The sequence below is a fragment of the Hippoglossus stenolepis genome, chromosome 14, assembly GCF_022539355.2.
Source record: "Hippoglossus stenolepis isolate QCI-W04-F060 chromosome 14, HSTE1.2, whole genome shotgun sequence".
Classification (NCBI taxonomy): domain Eukaryota; kingdom Metazoa; phylum Chordata; class Actinopteri; order Pleuronectiformes; family Pleuronectidae; genus Hippoglossus; species Hippoglossus stenolepis.
In genome coordinates this window covers 14,281,367-14,297,477 of record NC_061496.1, presented here as the reverse complement: position 1 = coordinate 14,297,477, position 16,111 = coordinate 14,281,367, and the positions used below count along the sequence as shown (strand labels likewise).

At 40.8% G+C, this 16,111-nt stretch overlaps 1 protein-coding gene across 1 annotated transcript; it reads right to left on the bottom strand.

Annotated features, from left to right (window-relative positions):
• Nucleotides 1-5,400: 5,400 nt before the first annotated feature.
• Nucleotides 5,401-14,528, bottom strand: rx1 (retinal homeobox gene 1). Its single transcript, XM_035175837.2, has 4 exons — nucleotides 14,247-14,528; nucleotides 12,896-13,230; nucleotides 9,677-9,930; nucleotides 5,401-8,248 (listed from the first exon to the last, which is right to left on the bottom strand). The coding sequence occupies exons 2-4, from the start codon at nucleotides 13,203-13,205 to the stop codon at nucleotides 7,736-7,738; spliced, it is 1,077 nt and encodes a 358-aa protein (XP_035031728.1). The 5' UTR covers nucleotides 13,206-13,230; nucleotides 14,247-14,528; the 3' UTR covers nucleotides 5,401-7,735.
• Nucleotides 14,529-16,111: the final 1,583 nt, after the last annotated feature.

Genomic DNA, 16,111 nt, shown 5'->3' with positions numbered 1-16,111 from the left:
TCACACAGACCCTTCCATCCGGTGACGTCACGCCTACGTCACCAATCAAAACACGGAAGCACAACTTAAGTGTACATTTTACAGTATATGGCAATTCATTCGTGTCATATATAGAAACACACAATTTAGACAACTCAATCACTTGAATACTAAAAAGAAGATCAATGAAATGAGATTAAAAATAAAATAAAATAAATATTTAAGAGGCTTCTAATAATCATAAGGCATCAAGGATTCTTAGTAGACTGCTTTTGAAGACCGTTAATGGAGGCTGTGTTTCCATTGTGTGTTTCATGCTGTGTTTTTTATTCAGGATTCCTCAGTGCTCTTAATTTGTTCATTGAAACTGAAATAAAGTGTCATGGCAAATTTTCAAACATAGGGGGCGTAGTAGTTCCATTCTTAAACTCTCCAGGCACGTTGGTGTGTAGACTGAACAAACTTTAAGCCTTGTATACAGACGAACTTATCTTTACCAGCCCTGGTCTTACAGTCTTATGGTTCACGATTTGAAATAAAACACATATGTGTGAATTCTGACCACCAACAACAGCACATTATGAATGTTGTGTGCAAAAAACAAAAGTTAAAGAATATGACGTGATGACCAAGAGGAGGAATTCACCTTCCACATCGTTCAGTACAGAACATTCTGCAGCGTGTAATGACACTTCAATGCGGTGGATGCCTGCTGTCCTTGGGATGATAGAATAATATTCATATTCCAGCCTCCCAACTCTTTTTCTTTGCCATTAATTTAAAGAGACACAACATAAAACACTGCTTAGACAAAACAGAACACTCCATGTGTTGGAAAAAATCACAGAAGATCACCATTTTGTGTGAAGTGTTAATGAACAGCTGGAATTTCTAAAATATGTATCTTCTTTGGAAATCCAGGACAGTTTTAGTCGGTCTGCTGGAGTAGGAATCATTCAATTGGGCAGAAGCTGATGAACATGAGCTGATGAATTTTAGCAAGGAAATGGGTCAGGGATAAATATCCTACTTTGACATTGTAAGTTGTTCCAATGGAAAAAATTAGTGCCAAATCAAAAGGAAATGATAAAAACGTTATGGATCTAAACATGAAGAGCCACATTTGATTTTAAAGTCAGTGATACTCTGATACATGTTGTCGTGTTTCCATTAAACTAAAGCAACTGCCTCACTGTCAACTTTGTGTCCAACCTGGTTATATGACTTGTTTACTGTTACCGCCATCCCATGACCCCTTGCATCCCTGACCTGTTTCCTGTTGGTCCACAACACAGGGCTTCTTAGTGTAACCTGCTAAATATTTATAAAGATATTATGTACCAACAAATAATAATGAAGAAATACCACACATCTCAGAAGCAGATTGGCCTGCACACAGTGGTAATGTATGTAGCCCACACCAATACTATGGTCACACTGTGATGTATATTTTACAAACAAAAGGAGGACAGTGAGATTCAGTGAGATTCGGTGAGATTGTAACTGTGCTGCGTTAAAAAGCTGCAGACTTGTGATGAGATATGTGATGATCTAATCAGGTGTGCAGCCTGGTTTTGGTTCATGACAGTTCAGTTGTATTTTTAGATTTGATGGCTTGGCCCTCTTCCTTCTTTAGATTATTTTGTAACAGGATTATCGATTCACTGTGTGTGTGCGTGTGTGTGTGTGTGCATGCGTGTGTGATAAATGTTTTGAGTTTGTTTACACATTTTGTGTTGTGCTCATCCCAAACTCCCCCACTGCTGAGTGTACTCTCCTCTCACCAGCCTTGTCTGCACAATAGAGTGGTCTCTGAGTTTTGCTGCTAATGACCATGTAGCTGTAACAAAAGACTGAGCTCTGTGCCTTTAATGTTGTCAAGTGTAGTGATAATAATCACACACGGAGCGCACAGGGGGCCCCCCCCGTGAACTTCAGTGTGTGTCTGAGCGAGCCTATAGAAATGTAGCACATCAGACACACAACATAGTTCTGCAAGTGTGAAGGAAGCACCCCCTCCACCACACACACACACACACACACACACACACACTTTGTCTGTCTGTCTATCTGTCTCCTTCACACAGACACACCCACACAAGACTGGCGCCAACGACCAAATCCCCCCTCATGCCCCCCCTTTAACTGACCTCCAATTATGTCATGCGAAAAAGCTGTGTCCCATTGAAAAGCTCTCTTAATCAAACCCAATTAATTCCGCTGTTTTCCCTTATTATCCTTTGCAAGGAACGCGTCTTTCCAATAAGACTGTTAACTCCAGCCTTGGCCCTTTCAGATCTACTGGGGTGCAGGAGCGAAATAATAGACTGCACAATTAATCAATTAGTCAGTAGGGCCTCAGTTGTTCTTAATGAACACAGGAACCGTGGAGCAGAGCGGTGCAGTGGTTCTGGGCTTCCTCCAAATCTGCCTTAGCTACGTTTAACTTGAAATACGTGAATCCTCATCTCTGTGACCTTTACAGTTAGACTATATGGGAAATTATACGAGAGTAGCTCACTTCATGATATTGTATCATTATTGATCAGTTTCTTTTCTGCTCATATGATTCTAGTATAATTCCTATAGGCACCTGTAATTTCTCCACTTTCTTGCAGAATTGTGTTGAGTGTCGTGGGGCTGGTCTAAGCTCAGTTATTTTTCATCAGATTTCATTATGATTAAAAAACAAATTCAGAGTAACAGAGAATAGAGTAGCTTACAAAAACAATACATGGTGCATAAGTGCAGAAGAACATTTCATGAACTTTCTCTGTGCTGATCTACTGCTGCTCAAGTCACGGATTGCTAACCATTTGAACGAAACTATGCTATTTTTTGACCAGCTACGTAAATAACCAATAAAAATTCAAACTGTGAGACAATCGGCTATGATGTATTGTTTTATTATTTAATAAAAATTAAACAAAATGTCTCATATCAGGCCAAATCTTTAGGTCATCAAGCCTCATTAAATCCCAAGTAAAGTGCAGTCAATGTAATTTGCTGAAGAAGGGTATAGATTCAGCCAAAATCTGCAGGAATAGCTGAATAGCCACATGTTGAGTTCAGAATACTTACCACATTTACTCCAGTATGTTGCAGGGTCAAGAACAAATTTCAATGTGCAAGTCTCAAGACTTTACTCTGTATATATTTTGATTATGTGTAGCCTTATGCCTCTGGTACCTGAAAGGCTCAACGTTGGTTTGGCTTAATGCAACAATCACCTCATTGTGATGTTAAGAGACAGAATAAGGTTGAGATTTCTGAAGTATCAGGCTTGTGCATTTTATCCCCTTAAAGACTCTGTATTTTCCTCCACCATTATTATTCAACAAGAAACTGATTGACTTGCTGCACAGTACAGATTTCCACATTAAATTTGATTATGTTTTGGAAGAGCACATATGTCACACTGTGGAAAAATCACTGCATCGTTCTGGAACATTTAGCTCTGTGCTATAGCTGTATTTATTGTAATGAAACATGGAGAGTTTAAGGAATCAGTTCTGGGACTTGTCAGAGAGTGACTTTTAAAAATTGCCTCTAAAATTGTATTTGGTTCATGTTTGAATCCATTTTTGAATGTGTCTCCATCAGAACTTCTCTTTCAACTTGACGTGCTGCTGCTCTTTTTCCCATGCTTTTCATTGTGCCATGCACTCTAGCTCAACGCATGCCTACCCCGGCCCCTGGCTGTGGCCATAGCCCCGACTTGGCCCCGACTGAGCAGTGCCAAGCTGTCCAGCAGTTAGTTAGTGTCTCTTCAGGCCCAGCTCGGCCCGGCCTGGCCTGGGTACTAATCCCCGGGGCTGTCAGAGGACCCCGCTCTGAACTCATCCTGCAACACAGGAAAACGCTCTAATTGGGGGATTTTCTACATCATTAACCCTGATGAGCAGCCACCCCACCCTCCCTCCCCTCCCTCCCTCTCTCTCTCTCTCTCTTCCTCTCCACTCTTACTTCTCCTCGCTCTCCCACTCCGTCTCCCTCACTCCCACACTTTACTGCAGCTTAATCTCTCTCTTAATGTTTCTCTTTTTACTTTCTCTCACTCTGACTTCCTCACATTCTCTGTCTCTCCTTTCATCTTTACAACTTCAGAGCATTTTTTTATTTTTCATCCATACAGTGTTATAGTTGTTGAAACACCAGGGAAGATACAACCTCATCAACTTGAATCAACATGTAAAAGTATTGAAGTGCCACAAGTTTCTATGATTTCCCTGAGATGTGAGTTCAAATATGGCTTTCTTTTCTCCTCCTTCTCAAATCAAGTTATATCTTGTGAGTCATAACTGATTTTATTTTTGTTTCATGCCAACACCTGCCCTCAATAGAGCACCGATACATTTAACTCACAGATCTAAGAGTCACGTTCTTTGAAAAATAACTACTTGAAAACCCATAAAAAGCTCATTTAACAATCGTTTAAATGCTAAAAGGCTCTTTTAATGAAATAATATTCTGTCCACACGAGATAAATACATATACAGATTGCTGGAAATGTCTTTGCAAAATATAATATTGTGTATGAAAATATATGGAAAAAAAAGTCTTTTCAAGTATATACAATATTGAAAAAATCTATAGATGCCAATTTAACTGATGATCGCATTAAATGTCATGTCCAGCTTTGTTTGGAATTGGAAGAAGAGGCTCAACTTGAGAAACAAAGTATTCGAGAGGCAATTCGGGAAACAAAATAATATTTTCTCATCCAGATGTTTAGATGAGGTGTCTAGAAATGACTCCAGATCATTGGTGTTGTTCATAAAACGTAAGTGCTTTGTCAAACACATGTGGGTATTTATGTTTGGGATATAATTGGATGCTCAGCTCTGCATCTCAAATGGTAAAACTGGAGCTCAACAACAACACAACACTGACAAAATATGTCTCTGTTATTTCCACTATAGCTTCTCCATATGGTCCCAGAAGTGAGGTACGTCCATCTGTCCAGGAAAGTGATTCACACGCTGAGGAGAGCAGCCAGCACGGCGGCACCGGTCACTCTGTGAACATGTGTTGCAGCGGCTCAGCCTGCCGGCCTGCCCGCCTGCCTGGGGGCAATTAGGGAGCCGGGCCCTGTGGTCAGAGGCCCCCCTGGGAAGCGCTGATTGATTGGAGTCTCATCTTCCTAACAGGCTGGCACCCTGCCACCAAACCATGGAAAAGCAGAGAGGATTGGGAGGGGTAGAAAAAAGAAAGAGCTCTTATACGACAGAGAGACGGAGAACAAGTAGGAAAAGAGAGAAAAATGTCTCTGCCCGTGTATGTCAGATGATAACGATTATATTGTAGTAATCTTGGATTGCTCTTTAGACTTAGTGAGGTGAAGAAAAAAAACAGTGACCACGTGGGAATGAGTGCACAGGTCAACATGAAAGCACTGCAGTGAGGAAACAGAGATACGGCTTCTATCAAACTATATTTATTTTCAGATTGTCATTCTTTCCAGAATATGGACATCAATGATTCCAGAAAAAATCAAAAAAGAAAGAAAATAATGAAATCACTAAGACAGATATAACTACGACATGTAAGAAAACAACCATAGGAAACAATATTCTGTGCATTTTCACATAAAAAACAAATCAAAACTGGGATCTAGTGCAGTTTTGTCCATTATCTAAACTTTGGCTTATTCTTTGTCCAAAAATCACATATGTAGCATCCTAAAGAAGCTCTTAGTGTGCAAGGTAATCCTTATTTCCTCCGGGGTCCTGGCATCTTCCAGCAGGGGATCTAAACATCACTAAAAAACAACAATAAACAACAAACAAACTACATGATGACTGATCATGAGCAGCCGATGTAACGCTGTGTCTTCCCTCTCTAAGCAGGATTTTCCAATCAACCAGAAATGACCAAATGTTGTTTTCTTTGTCGCTGTATTCACGACTTGCCGTCAGAACAATTTTCACATCATATTAAAGTGAAATATCACAACCATACCATGGGTATTTATGGGGGGGAATGGGTCTCCTTTAAAAAATATACATATAAAAAATAAAGAGGATTCTGAAATTGCACTTTAAGATGAAGGATTCTCTCCTCCTCTCGCTCCAAATCCAAGTCGAAAAAGTTACCGAACAACTTTTCTTGGCATGTTCAGTTCTGTGAGACGCTGTGAATCATAAACATCCTGATACATTGAGCCCAAAAGAAATAAACTGTGTCTGTACCTTGAACATAATTAGAGGTTATGTCTGTAACAGATGGTCCACGACCAATATAGTGTCACTAATGAGCGTAGCAGCTACGATCCATGTTTCTCCTCCTGTGATTGAGAGAGAACCATTTTCCATGAAAAATGGTTACAAGGGCCTATTTAGTGCAGCCTGAGACCGTTTCCAACCCCCCCTCCTCATTTCCAGACAAAGAGGATGCACTTGGATCAATTGTGCTGAACAAAGACTAAACTATGTGGGGTGACGCATCACACAGGGCTCTTTCTGCTGCCCCGCACGTACACGCAGCCACCCAACACTGAACTGCCAACAGGTTTTCTCCTCCAACAGCCACTCAAGCAAAAAAAAGCTCCTCTCACCAGCCTCCCTCTTTCCCTTCCTTCCTCCCCTCGTTCATTAAAGCATCTCAGCAGAAAAAGATTATCACCGTGCAGGATTGTTTCTTTTCTTTTTTTTGGTATATTATCTGCAGCTCTGGTCCTCTGTAGAAGGAGCCATCAGATCTCTGACTCTTGTTTTCCTGCCACACAAATATGTATTTTACACTTTATGGCGCCGTAAATGGCATCCCTGTACATTGAAAACTATGAGCTGTCATCTTCCTCCAGTCATACCAGGGTATCTATAAGCTTCAGGTTCAAATATCTAAACCATAGTGAAGGTGGGAGATGAACTGAAAACCAGTTAAATAGCTGCTATAAATCAACACATTAGTGAGAGAGGTGTTCACTTGCAGTCACAGTCATGTGTCTTAGTGTGTTGATTTTCCTGAAAAAAGCTGCTCTCGCATTAAAATGAGACTGAAACTTCATTCACAAAATTCTCAGAGACTCTGATCAGCTGACCCATGAAAATTCGACAATTGGATTAATTAGTAAAAACACAAACTGGCTGATGAAAATGGGAAAAGTAAAGAAGGTATGACAGAATGTGATGCTTTGTCCCACTCAATCAATCTGATGGTTTAAAAATGATCTCAGAAAGAGTGGTGAGAAAAATTTAAACAACTACAGCAGTGCCTCGTTTAGGTGATTTTCATATTTTAGCATGTTTCCTCTTCTGTGAGCTGTTGCAAGGGACAAACAACCACAACCAGGCATGGAGAAACATATTTTGACATGTCTTACATATAAGTTCAAAGTGTGATTTTCACCCCAGCCAATATCAGCATACAAACTGAGTATGGGTAGACCATTGAGGGGAAGCATGTCTGTAGTTTCTTATAAAACATGGTTGATATGGAAATAAAATTGTGCAGGGTGCAAATTTCGTTTAGAGCAACTGCCATGAAGAAGACGTTTGCCGACAATTTACAGCACCCAAAGCATCAATAACTCCTCTGCTTCGTGTCCTTGAGATGAGAAAAACTGAAAAACAATATAAGAAAGTCCAAACTAAAAGTCCTAAAGTCTTCACAGTTCAAAATCCTTTTCCACTGCTCTGTGGGTGACACTTTTCCAACACTGTACTCAATGTTTGTCACCCTGACACCCAAGAAAAAAGTGTATTCATCATCTGCTTTTCCCAGTGTCTCTCACATAGGCTGCCAGGTTTGTTAGTCACATGGGTTGCCAGGTTTTGTCCATAGCATGGATGTGTTCTTTTGCTTTCATTCTCAGTGCAGCGATGCTCGAGCTGCGCTGGTCCACGTCCTCCAGAGGGTATTTCTCGGGGTACGGCGCTGGACACTGGTAAGGAGGCGGAGCCATACTCTGCATCCCCTGACCCATGGATGGATGAGGATGAGAGTGGGGATGAGAGTGAGGATGAGAGTGAGGATGAGAGTGAGGATGAGGAGGATGGGGATTGGAGTTGAGGAAGCCGTGGCTGGGGTAGCTGGGCTGGAGGCCTTGAGGTTGACCCATGAAGCCGGGGATGCTGTGGACCGGCGTGGCACTGGACAGGGGAGAGGTCAGCCAGGGGTCCAAGGGGAGGGAGTTGGCCATCGGACCCATGCTGTGAACTGGTGCTGGGCGGTTGAAGGACAGCATGGGAGAGTCGTGGAGCTTCATAGTGCTGGCGTCCATTTTTTCCTGCCGACGCCATTTAGCTCTGCGGTTCTGGAACCAGACCTGGACAACGACAAAATCAAAATTATATTACCATGATAGAAAGGAGAAATGCATTCTGGATCTCATGGAAGGACAGTCAGGATGTGTTTAAATATGTTCTCAATAAATAGGTTTGTTGTTGGAAGCAGGTGCATCCATGCTATTATCCAATATAGTGGTGACTGAGGTTTTATTAGACTAAAAACCCCTATATTGTGTGGGATTGTATGTTTATTACATAGACTGTTTGTAAAGATGGGCGACATGGCAGCTCCTCAAAAGTGAGGCCAAGCGTCTCAATTGTCACCTCGCGACTGGTTCCAGGACAGGTCATAAATCCTGCCTCATCCATGTTAGAACATGGGACATGGACCAAATTAAAAAGTCAAGTGCATGTTGATGCATTTTCTCAAAGAGAGTTTCTGTAATTAAGGTGTTGATTTATGTTCAAGTATTGATTTTGTTGGTAACAGGACCTCGCTACTGCGGCTCTATCTACTGATCGCTAGTGGGCAAACTCTGGCTACAAATGTGTTAGATTTGTACGATTTGGGCATTTGTATCTGGGATATTTTAGCTTCATTTCTGGATAGTGAGATGGAGTGGAGACGTGTCGAACATCTTTATGTATCTACTTCATCTATGTTCAATCTATGTTCACCATGATAATATTAAGACAAACGAACGTTCACTGAGAAGTTGATTAAGTTGATTATCCACCATGGAAACCAGTTTGACAATAAATAAAAACATCCTCTGACATTATTTGGACTTTTTTGTTCACACATTGTTTCTGTTTCGTATTTTGTGACAAGTGACACAATCTTCATAACAACTGACCAAACCACAACCACCAATAAAGTCCACATGATGATTTGGCTGAAAGGTCAGGGAATTTCCAGTTTTTCCTGTTAACTTTCCTTTGGTTCTGCTTTGTATTTAGTTACTACCGTCCATCATCAGTTTCAGTTGCTGTGTGCAAGTCTTTAAGATGCCATCCAGTCTTAAGCCTTAGCTAATCTAAAGAAGGCCCTGCCTGCAGTTGAGCACTGCACCTACTTGGCCATACACCTCTATGACATCAGGATTATGTATGTTTTAAACACTTGGAAACACTCTTTGAAGTTACGTAACTTCTAGTGCAATCTCCTCACCGGAACACTGACCAACCAAAGCCCAACGGCTTTCCACTTTATGTAAGAGCACCTCAAACTATATAAAACACCACTTTAACTCTTACGATTAACTGTCAACTGTCAACATAATGCAATAGCATAATATAAGAGAAAACAATACAACAATGAAAGCCAACATTAAAAATAGACCCTGAAAATTATAAACGTAAACTAAAAAAATATCTTATAATTCTCCAGCCAAATGATCTCTGTGATGTTGACCGTTAAAACTTAAAACTTGTTGTATACACTCTGATGTCGTGGTTCCTCTTACCTGAACTCGGACCTCAGGCAGGTTCACCTTCATGGCCAGCTCCTCTCGGCTGTACACGTCTGGGTAGTGGGACTTCTCGAAGGCACGCTCCAGCTCATGCAGCTGGTAGGTGGTGAATGTGGTGCGGTTGCGCCTGTGTTTCTTCTTGGGCTGATCTTCCTTGCAGGGCTCTGGAGACTTGCCTTCATCACTGTCAACGCTCTTCCTCGGCTCACTCAGCTCATCATCGCACTTATTTGTGAATAAGCCATTGTCTGTTCAGCACAGGAGACAAATAAATCAGGAGTGGGTATTTCATTTATATATAGTTTTTAACAATCTACCCAGTATTCTTTATGTGTAGGTGCTAAAATTCAGAGGAAAGTAAAAACTGAATGGGTAGTTAATATTAAGAACGTAGTGCCCACTTTCCAGTAGAGCAAACATTAGTTTGACACCTGCAACAATAGGCTACTGTAGGTCAGTGAAGCAAGCAATCCCCTGAACTTCAATGAAGCTCAAAAACATTCCTAATCGGATTAAAGAAAAAGAAAAGAAGAAAAAGTGTTTTCCAGTGTTTATCTTCTGAAAAAGTAAACTGTGTTTAAAAAGACATTCAAAAACATTTAAAAAGAGTTCCCTCTTGTTCTTTGAACTCACTTGCAAATCACATTGTTATCAAAAACTACATTTAGTTAGATGTTTAGTTTTAGTTCAAGTGCAAGTGAAACATGTCAACATGTGATGGCACCAGCCAGTGACAAGCAACTGTCCACGGATGCTACAAGACTTTTACTGCAACTCAACTCCTCATCATCATTCCAGGCAAAAAAACTCCCTCAGGCTTCTGTTCTATTACTCTTCCTCCCATGAATATCTAACCTTCAATAACATCTGTCAATACAAACTCATTGGCTAAATTTCAATAGCTTTCAGTAAACTGGATTAAACAAAGTACAAAAATGATGATCATACGAAGCAGCCGCTCTTGAGGAGTTTATGTCTGTCAGAACATCATTCAGGTTGTGTTGACGGTTGTGTTGTTGTGAATTACAGAAACTACGACTACTAAATACTTCCTGTCAGGTGTATTAGAGTTTTCAATGCAATTTTATATATGAAGTGAAACATTATCTGGGGGATGAAATAGTAAATCTGCAGTAATTGTTGTCATGATAAACACTGTGACCTTATCAGCACTCAGTTGGACAAAAAATAATGAATGAGCCATTTCTTTAAGAATCTTTCAATTGAATCTCACTGTCTTGTTCATTTTGTTCAGTTGTGGGGAAAAGCCTGTGAGGGGACTTTAAATGTGCAATCACTGATTATTACAGATAGGGGGCAGCAGAAACAAGATGTGTGACACTTTACATCAAGATATCACCACCTTTGGGGTTAAACACAGCAAAATTAGCTTTGATTTGGAGTCGTGCATCTGTCCACCTGTTGAATCAAAGTTCAATATTCACTCTCTTTTAGCTCTGGGTTTGGTCTCCAGTGCATCTTTAAAATAAAACCGCTAGTTGCTAAGTTTTTAGCTTGATGCTTTGCAGGTACTGTGTGGTGGGGTTTTGCACTTTCGCTGAAAGCAGTTTTTAAATTTTTGCATCAAATTACTGCTTCTACAGTCACTGATGAACCTACATGTTTGACCAGTGTAGGGTTAAATGTTAAACTACTCATTATAATCGCTTGTAGATGAGGTTTTGTCCTCATCATTGTTCCCTGCATGTTGACGAGACCTTCGGACCTTCACTGTCCTTTCACTGCTGCAGCGAAACAACTGCCAGTGTATGTATGTAAATGTGAGCTTGTTTCTGTTAATAGGATGTGTTGAAGGAGAGAAAGGAGGGGGTCACTGTGGCCGTTCAACTGGCAAACGGGAGCAGAGGCGAAGGCAGAGCAGGGATTTTCGGGGGGTTCATTTATCCACCTCTCATTAAGCAGCTATGACAAAGGCCAGGCTCTGACAAAGGCAGAGGTCAGGTCTGGTTCAGTGACCAGCTCTTGGCCTGTCAGCCCATCACAGTCGCCAGTCTGAAGGCTGCCCACTGTTTATCAGCCAGCAGAACATCTCAGTACAGAGAGGGGGGGGCGACTGACACCGAACTCTGAAAAGTTGCTCATTCAGGGGGAACTGGGCTGACTTCACAGGATAGCTACACACAAAAGGGTGATGTCATCGGTGTTGATGTACCTTAATAATCAAGTAAACTAACATCCGCCTGGATCCAGCCACTAATTTTAATCACTCATATCCATCTCCGGGCGATGGACATTATCAGTTTTTTCTTGTTCCTGCCACAAAATCACCAACCGACTGCCAGGTTCTGCATGTGGAAATATTTTCAGATTAAACGCGATAAATTTGATCCTGAGATGGAACGATAACAACAGCACCCGAATGAACTACTGTACAATCTAATCTGCACGGAAGAGAAGATTAGGGGAATTCCACAAGGGGATGGGATTGTGCTCTGGGACATAAACCCCCCTACACCATCTTGTTCTGTGATTTATCTCTCAATCTCAGCCGGCCGCACTTCACACAGCAAATGCAACAGGCTCTGCCTGGCAACCGTGTGCAACGCATGGATCCTGAATCTGCCTGTGCGAGGTTTGAAATGGATGCAAATGGCATGGAAATGCTGCACCAACATATAAGATACAACTGTACTGGAAGTGCTGCATTTAAATGGTTCCGATTTTTTTAATTTATTAGTTGCAACTGTCTAACAAACGGCTAAAGCAATAAAAGAAAATGTGTATCTGCATCTCTGGGTGATTTATGGATACTGCTCAATCTGTTTTTATTTCATCTATAAGTTTTAAAGAAAGTTTTTAAATGTGTGCTGAACCTGTTGTACATGCAGTCTGATACCTTTCCTCATCTTTTTGTGAAAAAGCATCAGGGCCTAGATATTTAAGTTTATCTTATTTAAGATGACCGACACATTCGGGTTCTTGTTTGCACCATTAAAAACTGAATCTGTGTTTTAGTCAGTGGTCCTAGTATTTTTAGGATTTATGATGTTTGCTCAGAGGTTTCAATAACTTACTGTAGTGCAGTAAAATCATTTACACCTCACCCGGCTTTCCAAGACCAGAGGGGCCCCTGTATGATCAATACTCTGGACCATTGCCAATGTTTTGGATTGAAACTAACAAGTGTCCTATAGAAAACTCTGCTTTGTCAGAATGGAAGTCGGCATCATCCTCATCCTCAGCCTGACTCACCGTGGTACTGCTGCTGCTCTGTGCTGCCATTTCTCAGAGAGACCAGGTGCCCGCTGTAGGACGGGTGTGATGAGGGTTCCTGCAGCTTCCCATTGGACTCCACCAGGCCCTCTATGTCCACTTTATGGGGTCCGGGGGCCCCAGCAGGACTGAGCAAGGGGTCCTGGTCTTTGCTGAAACCGAGAATGACATCGATGCTGTGGACGCGGCCCCCTGCAGCGAAGCCCCCACCTTTGCCCATCTCGTGGAAGTTGCTGGGCGAGAGGCAGCTGTCGTCCACCATGCTCATGGTATCCAGTGATAAATGCATCTGAGCGTCTGGGCACTCACCTGGCCTGAGGTCAGAGGAAAGGGGCTTAAATGAAGGACTGAACGTACTGTAAAAGGTCAGCAATAGCAGGTTACCTGGGATGACTGTTCATTCTTCCATCTATCTGAACCTGATTAAACCCAGCATAATCGCAGGGGGTCGAGAGGCTGTGTGTAATTCAAAATGTGCTGATGGAAACTAAACGCACACGAGTTACAAATTAATTCTCACTTTTTTATTGAATGGTCCATGCAGCTTAAAATATGAATGTGAGTTAACTGCATCATTAAACATAAACTTTTGAATTTTCATTGAGTAAAACCAAAACCATACTGCACATATAAGCAAACACAGACGCAATATTCTTGAGTCTCTCTTTTAGAATATTATTGTAAATAATTTATTTGATTATTATACTAATAGTATCGCTTATTTCTATCACTTTTCATGCTGTGAACTTGTAACAAAAACAATCTTGATGGCGTCAATACCATGTCGTGTTAGTGCAGATAGTAACTGTAGGATCCAAATCTTTTTGGGAACAACAAGTATGGATGTCTGCAGTGATGTAGTTTCATATGCATTTCATTCACAGCTTATGTTAACTTTGAATAAATTAGTTTCTGAAACAATACATTAGGAAAAAATAAGAGAAAATTAACTGCAGAGGAAAATTCTGGCACACTAGGTGCATTTTGCTGATGTTAATTAAGATGCCCTGTCTCTAATGGCTGAACATTATATATAGCGAGTAAGTAAAGTAAATGAAGGAGTTGGAATTGCAAAGATTGTGCACAGAATTGATTCAGAAATAATTTATGTATTAATTCTGTTCTGTCATGCTCATTCAAAGAGCAGCAGGAGTATGTGGAGTTGTAATAAAAAGTCCTAAAGTCCTGAGCATCAGCGTTTGTATGTTCAGTCCAGTTTCCTAGATTTGCCAGCTGAGCTCATCTTTTCGGACGCACACATCTTCAGTTGGTACATGCAAACACAGTTGAACTCCAGCGTGAGTGAAAAGTAAAATGAAACAGATCCTACCTCTTGGAAGTAAATACGCTGAAGTATTGAAGCTGCTGATGCCAGTCCTCCACCTGTTCCCCCTCCAACTTCACTCCTCCACAGATCCGCTATGTGCTCCGCTCACCTTGCATCTCTCTCTAAATAATTTCTCTGTATGTGACAAACAGTCCTGACAACAACAACAAATAAACCACACTGCAATAAAGTGCAGGTAAATAAAAGCAGCCCACTGCAGAGGACGGTCAACACATGAGCTGAGCACTCCAGCTCAGAGAGGAGAGAGAAAGAGGAGGCAGACACAGAGGGAGAGGTGGACAAAGCTGAGGGGGGCGTAGGAGGTGAAACGAGGGGATTAGGAGAGGGTTGTTAATTGGGATCCTTCCCCTTTAAGAGTGATTGGCAGCTGTTTTCTGCTCAAGTAATTGTTTTAAATGTCTTTTCCATTCACCCCCACAGGAGGAGGCCCGGCCTAATGATTCCCCGACAAGACTTCCTTTCATAATTTTTTGTTTTGTTTTAAAGACAAAAAGAAAAAAAAACACTGAAGGTTTTCACCGAGCAAAGCAAACCTCCCGGTGTTATTGTGTGGAACTACATGAAAAGGGAAACTTTGTAATGATAATACATGAGGTGAAATCCAGTCTAAAAAAACAGATTATCTTCATATAACAAGCTGATGGAAGACCTGTTCATTTAAAAGGACAACAAATATGTGTGATTTAACCGATCCAGGTTTGGTTGGAGATTCAATTTTGTTGTGCTAGTATCGTCTAATGCAGTTTGATCTCAAGCAGAGATGAGGATTTATACTTTTTCTTTCAAATGTTTTGTTGTCAAATGTAGTTCCTTTAATAAAACTGTAAAAAAGTAACCGAGTGAGAATGTTATCGATTTTCAGAAAATGTTTTATTTTGTGACACTTTTGCAGGAAATCTGTCTGGATTGAATCTCTGTCTACTCTGACATGACACACTGGCACAGTGGTGAATCTTGTTTATCAACTGCAAACTCGTTATCAACAAGTCAATTGTTGATGTGAAGAAGAAAATACAATACATACGATTAAATAGATAAGCGCTTTGAAATGAATGACTTAACAAGCTACATTTGAAAGAAGAAGTAGAAAATCCTCATCTCTGCTTGAGATCAAACTACATTAGATGATACTAGCACAACAAAATTGAATCTCCAACCAAACCGAAGTAGTCGTGTTGCATTGTGGATAATGTCGGCACCAGGGTTGACAAGAAAGAAGATTCGGTGGAATGATAACACACTGATTATGATTCTGGTCCTGCCTCATCAATTTTACACCTTTTTTTAATTTAATTCTCCTTGGGTCTGATAAACTGAGTTATATCATTTTATTACTCTTAACCATTGAAAAAACGCTGTGCGTCCATATCCAGGCAAGAATATAGAGACACGTGATTAACTGGTGGGCTGGTGTGTACTGTCACTGAAGTACTGCCACAGTAGCTCGTAGTTATTTTAATAGAAGAGAGTGAAAGAAAGTACGTGGAGGATATGTCGTCAGGTTATAACAGAGGAAAATCTTATCCGAGTAACGATTTGCAAAGTACAATAAATTAATTCAATTGTTTTTTGTTTTGTTAAATAATTTAATTTAATTGCCATCTGAATTTCAAAGGTGAAAACCAGTGTGTAATACAATATGAACAGTGTGTCAATGACCAACAGTCTTGTTAAAGATGACTCTTGCAGTCAACAAGCTTACGGAGTAATGATCACTCATTCATCCCCTCATGATCGTGTTAATAAATTTCTGTCCCTCAGCTCTGCCTCTGTTTCTATAATTGAGCATAAATTGGTTAAAAAGGAGCAGTGTAGTTATCAAGCTGCTTAGTTTTATCAGATGACAA

Coding starts and splice junctions, on each gene's coding strand:
- rx1 (XM_035175837.2), bottom strand. CDS start 13,205: ATGCATTTATCACTGGATACCATGAGCATGGTGGACGACAGCTGCCTC. Junction 9,931..12,895: donor AGAGCAGCAGCAGTACCACG/GTGAGTCAGGCT, acceptor TGTGCTGAACAG/ACAATGGCTTATTCACAAAT. Junction 8,249..9,676: donor TGCCTGAGGTCCGAGTTCAG/GTAAGAGGAACC, acceptor GTCGTTGTCCAG/GTCTGGTTCCAGAACCGCAG.